At 48.0% G+C, this 16,543-nt stretch overlaps 6 protein-coding genes across 6 annotated transcripts; all 6 read right to left on the bottom strand.

Annotated features, from left to right (window-relative positions):
- Positions 1–36: 36 nt before the first annotated feature.
- MCYG_04295 (tryptophan synthase) lies at positions 37–2,246 on the bottom strand (the record flags this gene model as incomplete). Its single annotated transcript, XM_002846512.1, has 3 exons — positions 37–1,681; positions 1,739–2,042; positions 2,111–2,246. The coding sequence occupies 3 exons, from the start codon at positions 2,244–2,246 to the stop codon at positions 37–39; spliced, it is 2,085 nt and encodes a 694-aa protein (XP_002846558.1).
- Positions 2,247–3,856: 1,610 nt separating this feature from the next.
- Positions 3,857–5,771, bottom strand: MCYG_04294 (transcriptional regulator Medusa; the record flags this gene model as incomplete). Its single annotated transcript, XM_002846511.1, has 2 exons — positions 3,857–5,679; positions 5,732–5,771. 2 exons carry the CDS (start codon positions 5,769–5,771, stop codon positions 3,857–3,859), a joined length of 1,863 nt encoding a protein of 620 aa, XP_002846557.1.
- Positions 5,772–8,174: 2,403 nt separating this feature from the next.
- On the bottom strand, positions 8,175–8,631 carry MCYG_04293 (uncharacterized protein; the record flags this gene model as incomplete). The annotated part of the gene is made up of 2 exons (XM_002846510.1): positions 8,175–8,482; positions 8,532–8,631. 2 exons carry the CDS (start codon positions 8,629–8,631, stop codon positions 8,175–8,177), a joined length of 408 nt encoding a protein of 135 aa, XP_002846556.1.
- Positions 8,632–9,957: 1,326 nt separating this feature from the next.
- MCYG_04292 (uncharacterized protein) lies at positions 9,958–10,453 on the bottom strand (the record flags this gene model as incomplete). The annotated part of the gene is made up of 2 exons (XM_002846509.1): positions 9,958–10,278; positions 10,358–10,453. The coding sequence occupies 2 exons, from the start codon at positions 10,451–10,453 to the stop codon at positions 9,958–9,960; spliced, it is 417 nt and encodes a 138-aa protein (XP_002846555.1).
- A 741-nt stretch (positions 10,454–11,194) lies between these two features.
- Positions 11,195–12,613, bottom strand: MCYG_04291 (oxidoreductase; the record flags this gene model as incomplete). The annotated part of the gene is made up of 2 exons (XM_002846508.1): positions 11,195–11,488; positions 11,807–12,613. 2 exons carry the CDS (start codon positions 12,611–12,613, stop codon positions 11,195–11,197), a joined length of 1,101 nt encoding a protein of 366 aa, XP_002846554.1.
- Positions 12,614–13,571: 958 nt separating this feature from the next.
- Positions 13,572–15,432, bottom strand: MCYG_04290 (phosphotransferase family protein; the record flags this gene model as incomplete). Its single annotated transcript, XM_002846507.1, has 3 exons — positions 13,572–14,278; positions 14,328–14,561; positions 14,613–15,432. The coding sequence occupies 3 exons, from the start codon at positions 15,430–15,432 to the stop codon at positions 13,572–13,574; spliced, it is 1,761 nt and encodes a 586-aa protein (XP_002846553.1).
- Positions 15,433–16,543: the final 1,111 nt, after the last annotated feature.

Below are 16,543 nucleotides of genomic sequence, written 5' to 3'. Positions count from 1 at the left end.
TCCAGGCTTCTTTTTTGACTGACCATATTCCAAAATCTAAAATCTCAGGTCCCAGCCAATCTTAGGACCAAGTTCAGGCAAGGCATCGGCAACACTTTGCACATCCTTATCACCTCGTCCACTCAAGTTGAGCACGATGTTCTCACCCTTCTTCATCGTCTTGGCTAGCTCGATTGCGCCGTACACAGCATGCGAGGACTCAAGAGCTGGGATGATACCCTCAAGCTGGGAGATGGTCCTGAACCCGATCAGGGCCTCTGCATCGGTGGCAGCAATGAATTTGGCCCTAGAAGAATCCTTCCAGTTGCTCAGTTCAGGACCAACTCCGGGATAATCCAGTCCTGCAGAAATGGAGTGAGTGTCAGAGATTTGACCATGCTCGTTTTGGAGTACATATGTTCGGACCCCGTGAAGCACGCCCTTGGAGCCACCTGTAAGGGTAGCAGAGTGCCGAGCGGTATCGATACCGTCACCACCAGCCTCGACGCCAAGAAGTTTGACACTAGGGTCGTTTGAGAAGGGGTAGAACATGCCAACTGCATTGCTTCCACCGCCAACGCAGGCCACGACGGCATCTGGTAGACGGCCGGTAAGCTCTTTCATCTGGGCCTTGGTCTCCTCTCCGATGACGGACTGGAAGGTTCGGACGATAGTTGGGAAAGGATGAGCTCCAATGGCAGAGCCGATGACATAGTGAGTTGTGTCGAGATGGACGACCCAGGCGCGCAAAGCTTCGTTGACAGCGTCGCGGAGGGTACGCGATCCAGCCTCAACGGGAATAACCGATGCACCAAGGAGCTTTATTCTGAACACGTTGAGAGCTTGGCGACGAACATCCTCTGCTCCCATATAAATGACACACTCCATTCCAAATTTGGCGCAGACAGTGGCGGTAGCAACACCATGCTGACCGGCACCAGTTTCAGCAATGATTCGCTTCTTCCCGAGGCGGCGGGCGAGGAGAACTTGGCCTAGGGCGTTATTTATTTTGTGACTGCCTGTGTGGTTAAGATCCTCTCGCTTGAGGTAGATGTTGGCTCCGCCAGCGTGCTCGGTCAGACGCTCAGCTAGATGGAGGCTACTTGGGCGGCTCATGTATGGGTAATAAGAGCGGTACTCCTCCCAGAACTTGGGGTCGTTCTTAGCCTCGTTGAATCCGGCTTCAAGTTCAGCAAGACAGTCCATCAATGACTCAGGAACAAACTGTCCTCCGAATTCACCGAACTGTGCGGGTATAGCAGCAGGGTTCTTGGTAACGTTAAGAGCCTCAAGCTGGTCAGCAAGGCCCGGTGCTTCGGCTGGTACCTCTGGGACAGGGCCGCGCTCGACAGTACGGCCAGTGATGCTAGAGCAGTATTCTTTGATCTTCTGCGGGCGCTCTCCTGGTGCAGCCTCACCTAGGACAGTCACTATCTGACTGCCGATGACAACACCCTCAGCGATACCCTGAACTTCGAGGAAGTGCTCTCTTGTGCTAACGCCGAATCCGAGCGCAGCAGGAATGTTTCCAGAGTATGTGTGGACTCGCTTCAGAAGATCTGGCAGCCCAGTGCTCAACGTACCGGTAGCACCGGTGACACCCATTCTGGAAACAACATAGATGAAGGAGTCGGCAATCCCGCAAAGCAGCTTCATACGAGCCTCTGAAGTAGCGGGTGCAATCAACGGGACATACGATAGCCTTTCAAACACCAGAAGTTAGCCATGCCTCGGACAACCGGAAGAGAAGAACACTCACCCCTCCTTCTTGCACAAATCTCTGAATCTCACGGCTTCTTCCGGCGGCAGGTCTACCATGATAAAACCATTTACACCTGCGGCTTTGGCATCCTTCAACATTCTCTCTTCACCGTACTGTAGCAAGGGGTTATAGTATCCCATCATCATCACAGGGGCCTTGAGACCCTTTCGTCTAGCAGTCCTAACCATCTCAAGCACAGATGTGACCGTGACGCCATTCTTAAGGGCTTGAGTGTTTGCGCGTTGAATCGTAGGTCCGTCAGCAATGGGGTCCGTAAAGGGGACTCCAAGCTCGATTATATCTGCGTAAAGCTCATTAGATAGGGGAATTTTGTACCATTGGCATTCCGTAGACTGTAGAAATACTCACCCGCACCACCATCTTCCATTGCAAGCATGATATCAACCGTCTCCTTAGCCTCCGGATACCCCGCCGTCACATACGCAACGAGAGCGGACCTCTTCTCCTCCTTGCATTTCACAAAGGTCTGCTTTATCTGCTCCATTATGACTATTTAGACTGCTCAGACGTAACACTGTCTTTTTTTGTGTATCACTTGGGGTTGCTGCTGGTGAAATAGGCTGTCTCCGACTCAGCTGAAGGAACAGTAGGAATACGTTCTATATGTATCTATGCACCGCCAGGCGAGACCAGCGTTGCAAGCTGTGGTGGGGCAAATGCGTCGAGATCAAGTCGATGACTGGTCAAGTTCCCTGCAATACGATATTGACAGGGGAAGAAATTGCGACTTCGGCGTATTCAGGAGTGAGAGCTTTGCTGGAGGGAGGAATAATAATCGAGAAAAGGCGTTGGCGATGGGGAAAAGGACGGTTTTTGCTCCTCGCAGTGACTCAATTTTTTGATAAGCCCGAATTAAGATTTCGCCCCACGCGCAAAGATCAGACCAGGATTTATTTATAGCGTCCAAAGCACCATTTTTGGGCATTGGCGTGTGGTTTGTATATCGTCGTCTGGTGTATAAAATTGATGGAAGCACCGGTTGATTGGGAGTGAAGATAATATTAAATGAACTCCAATATTTATTTCGTCCACCCCAAGAAAGGCCAAAATAATAGCTAAACGAACAGGAAATAGAGAACAATCCAAAATTACAAATCTGCTAGCAAGCTCGAAAAACAATGATAAAAACAACAGTTAAAGCAATAACTCGCAAATTCCCTTTTTTAAAACACGCGGAAACAGAAAGTGAAAAATAGCAGGAAAACAACAAAAAGCAACAGAAGGTAGTTAAAAAACCAGTTCTGTAGTCCCGTACCCATATCCGATGCAAATGCTCTGTCTATAACCGATAACAATGGAAAAGGAGTGTAACCCATGCGGAATGATAATTCGACGCAGGCAAAAAAAGCGCATTAACAGTCAATGCTAAAAGGAGTGAAACCAGCCCAACTCGGAGTCTTTTTTATGCATGCAAAAATGCGGAAAAAATGCTGCTGTGTGCTGTGATTTGTGCGGCCTCGGCAGAAACAAGCACGTCTGTACAAATGGTAAGGAAGGTCAGGGAGATGAGGAGAGGGGAGGATGTTGAGGGGGAGGGGCGGAGCGGAGCGGTATCGGTGTGTCGATGGCTGTGGTAGTGAGGTTGGCGGCGAGGAAAGGACAGTATTAAGATTAATGCGTCATTAGGGAGATGAAGGAGAGACATGACCAAAGGGGGTTTTTTTGCGCTGACGCAGAGCGCAGTAAGGAAAGGGGTAATAGCACAGTATTAGTAGGCCTCGGCTGATAAGCAGAGCCTTTCTTCTTTTTTTCTCCAAAAAAAAAGACGAATCGATGATAAATGCAACCAACACCACGCTTGTTTCTGATAAGGTCGTTAAAGGAGTGACGGAAGGAAATTCGTAGACAGTTGTCTTTTCTCGGTGCAGGGAAAAGACAACCTCTCAATAACTGGTGGCATCGGGGTATGTAAGGAGTGACTGACGGGACCCAAACTCTCGAGAAATGCTGAACAGGGAACGCAAAACCAAAAAACGGAGAAGAGCAAAATCAAGGAGGAACTCGCTATGCAGGCAGAAACGAAAAGTCGAAAAGAAGAGAAGCGGAGTCAATGAATTAGCCAAATTCGAGGTTGAGATGAGATGTACGCGGCGACTAAGAGCTCTGGTATGTCGGCATCTGGCTGTGCCCGACATATGCGCTGAAATCAAACGAGGCCTGGCTGGGAACGATGACGGGGGAGGGTTGAATGTGTCGGTTGGTAACGCCAGAGTAATTGTATGCTGCAGTTAGGCTGGGGTGGGATGCAGCACTTGTTCCCATGACCGACAGGTAGCTGGATGGAGTCAGGTGAGCAGCAGTGTGGGACGGGAGAGCATTGGTCACCCCGTTAGACTGCTGTTCAGCAGGAGAACAGGAACGGACATCCACAAGACTTGCGCTGGACATGTTGGGACTACCAGCGTAGTTCGAACGAAGAGGTGCAGGCAAAGCGGCAGCGGTGGAGGAGTAGCTGGCCGAGTACTTCCCGATGATCTTCTTGAGAGCATGAGTGAGGATTTTCCAGGGGAAGACCTTGACGTCCTTCTCGATGTTGCGAGGCTTCGGGTTTGGGAAGCCCATGATCACCTTGAAGAAGTCTTCGCTGTCCGGCTTAGCCTTGGAGACGGTCATGGGACGGAACCCTTCAAGGTTACGGCGGATACGGTTCTTCTCTTCCACAGTGAAACGGACACCGACGAGAGACTCAAGCAGATAAATCGTGTCAACACTGGTGACGTAGCATTCCTTCTTGCCGGCCCATTGAATGCAACTGATACAGATGCTGTTGGGAGCACGCTCAGAAGGAGAGACGGGCTTGAAGTCCGCGTGGATAGTGCTACCCTCTTGGCGGCGGGTGAATTGAACCAGACGGCGCTGGGCTTCGCACTCCTCGGGCTTCCAGTTGAGGGCCATCGCGTCAAGGTCACCGTTGAGCTTGAGAACGGCTTTACTTGGATACATTGCGTAAGGGTTGAATGGCGCGTTTGGGCTTGGAGCACCGGCAAGAGCTTGCTGGATGGTTGAAGTACGAACCAAGGTTGGGTTTGCACGGTTCATGTCCGACTCCTGAGCAATAGGGGTCACGGACATTGAAGGACTGCACGATGTTGCCGTCGCGTTGGAGATACATGGACTCCATGACGAAGCAAGAGATGAAGGTGCAGCAGCTCTCAACTGGATTTGATTCTCATACTGAGCCGGGGGGAGGACCTGCTGGTATTGTCCAGAGTAGCCACTCATTGAGCTGGGAGTTGGAAGGTAAGGGGAGTAAGGAGATGCAGACAAGCGCTCAGGCTTGGTACCATCATTGATGCGCATTTGCTTTGCAGAACTTGAGTTGACAGAAGCAGAAGTACCGTCTGAGGCAGAAGACATTCTTCGCTTGCGTGGAGACATCTGCCTTGCCTCCTGATCGTAGGTAAATGAACCGATGCGTGCAATGTGTTGAGCGGACGCCTCTTGGTCGTTGATGATGACTTGAAGAGGGACCGTGAGTGCAGCGCAAGCGGTGGACACGAATGCAGGCACGATGACAGTGAGCACGTACTGAAATCTGGACTCTTCCACAACCAGGGAGTTAATGGAGCAGTCGCACTGGTACGATCCAAAAAGGACAGAGAAAGTCCAGGTGGGTGGGTTGAGCAGATCATAGAACGACTCAACGTAAATAGAGAGCTTGGTGCCTTCGTATCCGACAGAAGGAGAAAACGAGGTCACTTCCGGAACAGGGTTGCAGTTTGACTCTAGGCTGGGCGAACGACGGATGTCGAACGGGGACCCAGCATAGGCGCTGTTCGGAATGTAGTGAGCGCTGTCGTCGTCGGAAATAAAGCTACCGTCCAGCATTGGGTTGTACATGGAGGCTCCGTAAGTTCCAGGTGGACAAGAAAGCAAAGCTGATGTTTCACGCAGAGCACTGGAGGTTTCATCCGAGTCTATACATGATTAGCAATGGAACGGAGTCATATGAGTAGAGGCTGATCTCACCTAGAAACTCAAACTTCTGAGGTTTGTCGAGAGCAGACATGGACAAGAGATTACCAGGTTTGGCCAGCAGGCTATCCGAATAGGCCCCGACGAACCGAGACTCCTCCGGGTCAGAGAAGTCCAGAGACTCGTCAAAGATCAAAGGGGACTGGAGCTCAAACTGCAACAGGGTGGTCTGTTAGTTGAGCTGAGTGAAACGAGAAAACTGGACACAACGGTAACCGAAATATGCAAGCAGAGGTAAGAGAAGACAAGTCGACTGAAAGAAAAGAAACACGACTCAAGTAGGCCGGAAATGCACAGATATATCCAAAGGGGGGAAAGTTATCAGGAGAAGGGATACATACTGGAGCTCCGTGAGTCTTTGAGTAAGCCAGATTGGCGGTATTGCAGAGATTATGCAGCGGGAACGCGGTTTGGTTTAAAAGCGAGTGACTGAGACTAGATCTCAAAAATGCAAAAATCAAGAAGAGCTATGTATCTGGTAAGAAAGATACGCAGGTACGCAGTTCTCCGAAACAATAAACGAGTGACGTGGGTGATTTTTTAGAATTAAAAAATCATTGAAAAAAAAAATCTTCCGATCAAAGGCGAACGAATGAAAAATAAAATTGGCTGGAACCGGAGTTCGTAGGCTTGGTTCGTTCAATAAGACGGGAAGGGTTGCACGGAACAAGGTGAATGTTGAGATCGAATAGATGTCTGATCTGGATTTCCTTTCAGGCGTTTGTCGGCAGGGACCTTGACGAAACTTGTTTGAGCAACTAGCGGTAGATCAGATCTGCCGTGAAAGAAAAATAAAAGAAATCAAGCAATAACTAAGCTGTTTTATGATTAGCATGGGTAGTGGTTTGGGGAAAAAGGGCGAACGACGAGAAGAAGCAAAAAAAAGACTCATTTGGTAGGGGTATCGGGTAGGTGCAGTAGACTGATAGGAACCCACCGAGAGAATAAAGGAAAAGATCAAGATGACTTAAAATGCCACCGTCGTTCCGATAAATTTAACAAGTGCTGCAACACTAGGAAATCTGTTGACTGAGTTAGCCAACGGACCAAGACACGGAGATAAAAAAAATGAGAGTAAGACCGGGAAGCCCCAACAAAGGAAGATATATATAAGTCCGGGACGGACAGTCTACTGACCTTGGTTATATGCTGGCTAGTTCAAGGTCCTGCTCTTCACATGAATACCGTTATGTGCGGAATCCAGTCTGCTCCGAACAGCAACGGCTGTGACGATGTGTTGTTGGTGTGTGATATTTCAGCCAGATGGGGGGGGGGGGGGGGGGGTGGCCTGATAGCTGTATGGTGCCGATGCCCGATTGCAACGACGTATACTAGGACGTTCAATGATTCGTCTGTGATCTTCCTTCACTTGCAATTATATATAAACGTATATATATCTTTCGTTCTCTTCTCTTTGGAGCGTGTCTTTTTCGGGAGCGATCGTATGGTAAGCAAGGCTACCCAGCGGAATCGGTTGCGACAGATATTAACGATAGATTATAAGTATCGACCAAAACAGTATTAACGACGACGAGAAAAGACGAAGTAATTAAGGGCGACGCTGGAGGAGAGGGGGAGCAGGTGTTTTTATTCTTTCTTCTTTTTTTTTTCTTTGGACAGCTGGAACAAGGCACAAAAAACAAGGGACAACAATGAGGACAACCGGGTAGCGAGCGTAACTTCGTGAGAAGAGCGAATGTGAGTGTTGGCTGTTATGTTTGTGTGGGAGCAGACGAGAGAGTAAAAAAAACGAGGGAAAAAACGACGGTGAAGATGTGAGATATCAAAGAGCAAGGAAGAAGTAGAAGAGGAAGAAGAAAAAGGACGTCCAAGGAGGAGGAGAAGGAAGTTGTTTTAAGCGTGATAAGAAAGCCAAAAAGACGGTCGTTCGTTTGGTATCAGCGTGACGAAAGTTACCAAACTTACCGGCGCCGGCTCCCCCGCGACGCCTGATCAGGACTAGCGCGTGGATCCACCAGGCGACATGCTCCCTTCCCGAAGCGGTGATTAGTGGGTCCTCCGCCGTGCACCTGCCCTGTCCGGTACAAGCCAATACGCGCGATACCGTAAGTTTGAGGCAGGCAGATGACGAGTAAGGTCACATGAGGCCGTCGTTCCACCAATCAGAGGGCGTCTTTCCCTCGTCACGGCTGTATTGGTATTTTACCCACGCTCACGGTTGCACGCTAGTAATACCGCCGGCGTTTCGTCTTTTTCTTTCCACTTTTTGACTTACTTGTATATCTATAAGAGCAGGAAAGTTATATTCGGAGCAAGGTGTGTGTCTGTGTGTGTGTATATCTGCACAGTACTATGTAAGTAAGTACTCCGTACGGACCAGACGGGGGTGTGTGTGGGTGTGGGCAGACCACGGAAGCCGGATGGGATAGGATGGGCTGCGAGGTGTCGATGAACAGCCGTTTTCCTCTCCCAGGGATCACCAGCGTGGTGGCTTTCTCCTCGATCCCTGCTGGATATCATGGTGTCTGCTGGGTGCATGGAGCATTTCGTGCATGTATCCACCACCACCACATTCAGACCGTCTAACATCCCGAGCAGAAGTAACAGGAAGAAGACGAGGTCGAAGGTCCAGCCACCACAGGGCAACCTGTATCCGATCCATCAGGATAATCAACATGCATGCAACAGAGTGTCTATCATCTGCTGGCTTCTTCTTTTTTTTTTTTAAATCTCCGTGGCTCGCTACTGGCTGCCGGGTATGTGTGCGGAATCCCTTATACACTTCTGCATGCTGTACATATAGAGTGGTAGCCGACCGTTACAGTGTGATCGCGTCGGCGTCGTACATGCATCGTACATAAAAAAAAGTAGAATCCGGCATAACTATTACAACTCCCCTGCTGACATAACTCCCATGCGCCCTGCGATGCCATCTGCTATGACTCCTCTCTAGCCCAGATCAGCTCTATCGCCATCCATCACTTCGTTCTCCCAACGTTAGCCTGGTAATAATGCTCCCACGTCGCTGGTTGCTGGTTCTGCATAGTTCGGGTTCCTCGACTGGATGAGTGATTACCTAATACCCTATTTTTAGTTTTTAGCTTGCAGTGGTTGCTATTTTTAGCCGCATCTTTTTTTTCATCCAACCAAAACCAAGCATGTAGAGGGAAAAGGACAAGCACAAAAAAATATACAGCTTTGCACAGCCCTGGCTAAGACTGAGTTGGAGATGGCCACACTATCCTTCACCCTCGCTTGTTCGGGTAGTCCAACTCTAAACATCGGATGGAACCCTTCGATGAACCACTAGAGTAAGTAGCATTTTTGGCTTTTTTTTTTCTTCTTTGCTCTCCCTCTTTATCAGGCCAACAGGCGCAGGATACGGGCCTATGATGCCATTGTGGGCTTTTTTCCCTATGGCCATATCCTTCAACAGCTGTGGTAGCCTATCGTTTACTTTTGTCATCCACGCAGGATTTAGGACTGCCGCGTGAAGGTCAGACATCTTTTCTATATATAAGTATCCTACCTCACGTACTAGCCTGGCCAAGGGCCGATGCGAGGTTTAAAGGGATGATAGAACGTTCTGTTGTGCAACGTGGTCGGGAGAAGATGTTGTGTATTCCTTTTCGGGTTCTGAGTATGAAACTCGGACCTTATTTCATCCTCCTCCTCCTTCCCTTCTTTGGGCTGTAAGGAGCAGTTAGATTAATCATCCCGTTTCTGATCCTCTCTTTTTGGACCTGTACCAGGCGGTGTAAGCGCATCCTTTCTTCACTGCCTCCCTCCGTATAGGTATGTAACTGCCTTGACATGACAATACTCAGACAAGATGCACATAGTCAGCGGTACGTAGCGCCCTTCCACATATCAATCTCATGCATCTTTTTCGCTGTATCCTTCTCCTTCTCCCCCATACCCTGTGGATTCCCCTTGTTCTCCTGGAAATTGGCGTTTCATCTTCAAGTCAGCCAGCTGTACGGAGTACCCTGCGAACTCCTTTCTCCTTTACGACCATACTGTATACCCTTTGCCAGGGCTGGAAGAGAGGGGAAGGAAAGGGGGGTATGAGAGTCCTGTGTCCCTCGGAGAAGATCAGAACCAAAACCATAACACACTTGCTGAAACGGGCGTTGTCCCTTTCCGTTACTTAACGCCAAGTCTAAGATGGCCCAGCCAGTACCGAACCAAAATATGAGCAGAGCAGACATGTCCGGGAAAAAGGGCTGCTTTTCCCAAAAAGTCCCTGGCCCTTGTAATTAATCAATGCGGTTGTGACCCCCTCCCCGTTCCGTTCGCTTAAGTGCGCGATTATGATCTCCCTCGGAGGTGAAGAATGGGCCGCAAGGTTGTAGGTATCCGAGGTTAATGGAGTGCATGATAAGATGACCCTGGCCGGACGGATACTCGATGACCTTGCAGGTCACATCCACATTTACGGACTTTGCAGCTCCTCCTGTTCTGCTCTGCGCCAGACGATTGGGGGGCGCAAGCCGTGCGATGCGCTGCATCGTTCGCTCCACGACCTTCCCGTCGGTACTCCATACTCCTGTCCCCATAGGATATTCAGGGATGCATACCTATGTATCAACTCCAACGCCTTTCGGCTCCCTGCTTTCTGACACTGCGGCGAAGGAGAAAAAGGGCACGCGCACACACAAACGAAATATCCGTCCGTAATTTGTCAAGCTTTGAGCAACAAGCTCTGACAGCTCCAGTTCCAGTTCCAGTTCCCAGCTCCGGCTCCCCGTCCATGATCTACACAGATCTTGCGTCTCATGCAGTTCGCGGGTCCGTTCTTTCATCCCCCGTCAAGATCTGCTTTCGGCGTATCAAACATCCAGCGATCTGCCTCTCTCTCTTGCATTGTGCAATGGAAGAAATAAATTAAATGAAAGAGACGGGTTAAAGGGGCCGTGGGTGGACACAGCGCAGGCTTCACCCAGCTTCATTCGGGCGAGTTCACACATAATTAACCTCCTCGCCGCACGGACGGTATCTTTGCCGTTTGATATTGCGAAAGCGAAGGGTCTTAGCTCCTCGTATACCGAAGAGAATAGTAAATTAGCATGTTCGGAGATTATTGATTGTCATTACTGATTATGCGGCGTGTAAGTGTGAAGTCGGAGCAGAAAATCGCAGACAACGTTGGGGCGGGCCAAGCTAAAGCTATCCCTTGCCTATAGAGCGTCCTTGATATTGCGTTTCATTTCAGAGCTTTTCTCCACGCGCGGAGGCAAACGCGTCCTGCAACTTGCTTTTGTGATTTCTGGGGGGGCTAGAACAGTAAAATTTGCTGGCCGATTAAAAAAGAAAAACTGTGGGAAAGGGGTGTGTGGAAATTCAAAATCAAATCTATGAATTAATTGCTCTCTTATAGCCGCAGTTAACTATGGTTGGTGATTGTTTTTTGCTCACTAGCTCTGGTGCTACTGACTATCACATTTCCTCCCCCTTTTTTTATTAACACGGAAGCGCCGGTTGTCGTTTTCATCGTTACAGCTTGCTCCCGTTCGAGTCACCGAATTCGATCACCAGTTTACCAAACTGGTCCCCCTTTTGCATGTCATCGAACAAGCCGTTGATCGCATCCAGGTTGTCGATACCCTGGACAACCTTCCACACAAGTGGCTTAATTTTATGCTCTTTGACGAAGTCCACCATGTCTTTGAACTCCTTTCTTGAACCCATCGTGGTGCCCCTGAGGTCAATGTTTTTAATCACAGCTTGCATCAACCATGTCATCTTCGGGCCAACCGTCATTCCGTATATGGAGATTATTCCACCGTCCTAAAAGGGGAGCGTGAAACGTGAAACGTTAGCAACGGGCCTTAATTGAAGCTTATATAGAGCCACTCGATAGAATAACGTCGACATCCGCCTATCAGAGGGGCAGAGAAGGCCGGCCACCGCGCTATGGTGCTATGTCCACTCCGCGGTTGACCACAATGTTTAGACTTTCGGGGCGTGTTTATATATTATCAAGTCATGATATAGAAAGAAGGCGCGGAAACAGTAACAGGAACAGGCGTGTAGCGATAAGGGCAAGGCAGAATGATAGTGTGGGCTTTTTCCCGTAGAATAAAGTGGATATATAAAAAAACGCACCTTGAGCAACTTCACCCCTTTTTCAACCACCTCTCCGCCGGCGCCATCGATAATAGCATCAAATTCAACCTTCCCGTCTGGTAACATGCCCTTCAGCTTCTTCTCCCATCCGGCCTCCTTATAGTTCACTCCGCCACGAGCACCCAGTTCGATGGCATGTTTAATCTTCTCTTCGCTGGAGCTTGTTACATATACATCTGCCCCCCTGGCCGCCGCAAACCGCAATGCCATCAGCGCCACTCCTCCACCAATACCGGTAACCAAGATGGCAGCTCCGGTTCTTGAATTGGCTTCACCGGCCTTGGTCACGAGTGCTCTCCAGGCAGTTAGCCCGGCTAACGGCAGAGCCGCTGCTTCAGCATCGGATAGATGCTCTGGTGCTTCTTCAACTTCACTCACATCTAGCGTGATGTATTCCTGTAGCGTTCCTTTATCGTATAGACTCGTACCACCCATAAGTTTGAATCCAGTGGCGGTCTCGGGCCCCTCGGGAGCATCTTTCCAACCTGTTGCAGGGTTCAGGACAACCCGTTTGTTCATCCAGGATTGAGCATGGGGCACTTCCGGTCCCGTCGAAGCCACAACACCGACTCCATCGCTCAATATGGGAGTTTCAAAACAGGCCCCTGGATATAGATGTTTACGGAGAAAGAGGTCGCGATGATTAAGTGAGGCGGCGCTAAGTTTGATGAGCAGTTCACTCCCCTTAGGTGACGGTATCGGTACTGAGCGGAGAGATAGTGGGTAATAGACTTGGCCAGGTTTCCCAAACTTGCCGTCCTCGCTTATCATTGTGATTGCATGCATTATTGCGAACTTTTCTGAGGAAACTCATTCCAAATTCCAAGGTGATGGCGTATACTCCTTATTATATATAGGGGTATACCGGCTGAAATTGATTCCTATGAAGCAGTGTAAGCGAACAAGATCGGCATATTCAGGGTATATATATATGTACGTATAATTATAGTCGGCTCTAAAACGCGGCAAACGGAGTTGGAAACTCCTCAGCTTTGGTTTCTGATATCAAGCTTACTTTTAGATATGATATTGGGTAAAGGCCTTGAAACCGGTGCTTTACAGCTAGTTCAATGTCAATTGCCTTGGTAATGGACACCTGACGAAAATTGAAGAATATATCTTAAATATATAGCTGGTGTATACCTACATGTAGCTATCCCCTTGACGTAGAGCAGTTCCCACCTCAAAGTCGATGCGATCGAATTGGCGAGACCGGTCTCTGAAATGTTCTGACTGTGAAAATGCGAATTGAATATCTCTATCCATGTATCGGGAACAGCATATAGAGTATATATATATTAAACGTCTTTCTGGCGGTAAAGCAGTGTGGTTGATATCAAATGTTATCCGAACTTGCCGAGGCTCAACGGCGGGGCCTGCCGGATAAAGTTCGGTGATAAGGATGGATGACATAATCACCTTTTTCCAACATCTCGAAAAGAGCAGAAGCAACAGCAACAACAACAACATTGGCCACTAGATAGCACAGCCTCAAACGATAGGTTGTGCATGCATATGCAGATTACAATGCAGCCTACCTGGGCCAGTATTAAAACCCATTCTCCTAAACAATACCGCTAGTGAAAGACCAACTACAACATACAACTTTCCTCTGGTAAGTAGCTGATTGGACAATTACAAGCAGAACTGCCTTATATTTCCGCACCAAAAGACTGTCGGGTAACGGAAAACCAACTACAAATACCACAGGGCTCTATCTGTTCAAGTATTAACAATCAAGTCTCTAGTCAGTCTCATCATGATCTTGGAATGGCCAGCCCTTTTCAACAAGAAACCGGTCATCATCGTCCTCTCCCCTAGCCAGCCATTCTTCTTTGAATTCCTTGTTCAAAGCAGCAACTTTGTCATACGATTCATTTCTCACCCAACCGTCCTGGCCCAAATGGTCGAGCTTTGAGTGCCAATGCTCTGTTAATATATTAAATTGGAACCACTGCTCCTCGAGAGCAAAAAACTCTTCTTCCTCCTCCTTCGTGAACTGGACGGGGCATTCAACGGTTCCAGCCCGCTTTCCTAGAATTACATTCCAGTTGAGGACCACTCTGAGGATTGCGCCTTTCAAGGTGATAAAATTTCCAGTCCATTGCCGTCCTGCTCTATCAGCTAGATGCTGCCGAGGCATTAGTAACGGATATTGAATGGCCTTCAGATGAGGCTTGTTGTCCCTTCCGTTAAATACCATGTATAACCAGAAAAGCATCCTTCGTCGATGGAGCTCGTCGGCGTGTGATTTTTCCTCTGCGCTCAAGGTACCATAGTCTGGTGGCAGAGATGGTTGCCTCAGGTCCTTTGGTGGCTCAGAATCAGGGTTGTCAAACATCGGGGGATTCCCTGCTACCAGGAGCAGCGGCAGAATCGTAGTATACTGCCAGTCAATTAGACAGGTTATTTCACCTTCCTCGGACACAAATATGTTACTTGGGTTAAGATCTAGTTTTGTTAGCTCTGGCGTTAAACAAAAAGGCATGGTACGACATACCCGGGTGTCGTAATGTTGGGCGATTCAATGGATCTGCGGGATCTTGCGGCAAAATATATGGAGCTAGCGATAGATATTTTTTAAGTAAGTCGATGTAGATGCCCTGAGGTATTTCCCGTGGTATTCCTTCTATAGCATTATGAGGGAAATCATTCATCATAGGTTTTCCAAACTTTTGAGTCCATTCTAGCTCTCGTTGGCCAATACTTTGCAGGTACTGGCAGTGATCCCCCCCTATACATAATTAGCATTGCGACTATATTGTCTGCGGTAGGAGATACCAACAAGGCCCTCGATCCAAATCGAACGCTGCGCGTCGTCCACGCCAGAACATGTAGTCCGTGATGGGCCCAATGCAAAAGCGGCTATCCCCTCCTGATTGCCCAGATGCGTATAAACTAGCCTGGAGATTCCGTGGCAATGCATCTTTGTAATATAAGCTTCCATGGGCTCCAAATGGGAAGGAGAAAAGCTTCTTCTCGATATCCACATAGCTGGTAACCAGCTTCAACATCTCCTTGGGCGTCAAATCAAACCAACGGTCCGTCAATGGTTTCCCAGTAGCTTTTTCCATGATAATATACTCTGTACCAACTTCATTGTCTTTGTCCGAAGACCAAGCATATACCTTGGGAACAGGGATGCCATTTTCACGTAAGAAGTCCAAAGTAGCAACTTCACTCTCGGTGGTGAGCTTTGGTGGGACAGCTAATAAGTACGGTATTTTAACAATGACTTCAAACCCGTCATTCATCGTCAGAAGAAAGACCCTATTAAAACCACCTTCTGCAAGCTTCCTGATACTTGTAGCTGAGTTACGGTCCACAGCTTTCGCAGCGATCCTTTTCAATGCGTCAACATCGAACTCGATATATCTTTCAGCAAGTCGGATTTCCTCATTATAAAGGTAACGGCCAGAGGTGTATGCGAACAGGTCGCGTTCAGATATCATTGTCGAGGTGTGTCGTTTTGATGCAAACACTGGAGCAGCTACAAGCTGTCGCGGCAGTTTTGGATATAGGGAGTGCTTCCAGGTCAGCGTGTAGGATAGAAGGTAATTAAAGCGAAAATTGTGCACAAGCACTGTTCTTCCGGCAGGAAGCATGATGGTTGCTATGTGTTCCGTCTTATGGTCAATGTGAGATGATAGGAGGATGCTTTTATGATCACAGATGAGCTCTTTAGTTAAAGTTTGATTCTAGCTTTCTATTGCTTAATAATGGCGGTAAAAAACAGGTCATGACTGGTCAGTTTCTTTGATTGGGTCGATGTAATCCGGAGGTTAAAGTCAATCTTTTTCAAGAATAGTTAGCAACCAGCTAGTTACTTTTCCTTCTAGCCAACAAAACTCTTTATTAATATTATATATACCAGAAGGAAGCATAACCATCAGCTGTCCTGTATATCTGAATACTTATTTTCACCCTTTACACGGAATATTTCATAACTACCAAAATGACTGCCTTGAAAGTGTGAAGCTATGTTACTACCCTAAGGAGTTATTGGCTCAAGGCATTAGCCAATGCTGCATGTCGCAACTCCCCCGCAGTACGGAGTACTCTGTAGCTGATGCAAGGCTGGCTGCATAATACCAAAAATAAATTAATGGGGGCCGGCGCTTAAACTGGCCCACCTATGGAAAACGCATAGATTTATGTCACAGATAATGTTAGCATTTGGTTGTATTGGGGCCGGATACAACAATTGTTTGTTTCTAAGATATCATTGGTCTTAAACCCAATGTAGGATGTGATATATATGGAATTCAAGTGCCAATAAATGTCTTATTAGACCCTAGAAAGTATACAACCTAAAACAACCCCTTCCATACCTAGTACCTCGATGGCTATTTTTGTATACCCTAGCCGCTAATACATAGAAGCCTCTCGGATGTGTGCAGCTGCCAGAATTGGCCAGTTTACAACATAAAAGGAGGCCATTCTCACTTTTTTTTGTCTTCTTCTGATCTGATTCTCACGGATCTACCAGTTACACCTTTCTTGATATCCAACCCAATTTACCACCGAGTTCCTCTACAGGTATTGAAACTCTTTCAATATTTATATAACTGTTAGGTACTGATTAACCCACATACAGTGACTTTTTACTTAGTTCTCGCAATGGGAAACTTTACAAACAAATTTCCACCGTCATCGGAGTCATCATTGGAAGACCGGCGGACCTACGGAAATTCTTCAAACCTACTGTCGCTAGGG

This window comes from Microsporum canis, genomic scaffold, assembly GCF_000151145.1.
Source record: "Microsporum canis CBS 113480 supercont1.4 genomic scaffold, whole genome shotgun sequence".
Taxonomy (NCBI): domain Eukaryota; kingdom Fungi; phylum Ascomycota; class Eurotiomycetes; order Onygenales; family Arthrodermataceae; genus Microsporum; species Microsporum canis.
The sequence above is the reverse complement of the archived record's forward strand: the minus strand, read 5'-3'. Positions and strand labels throughout refer to the sequence as shown.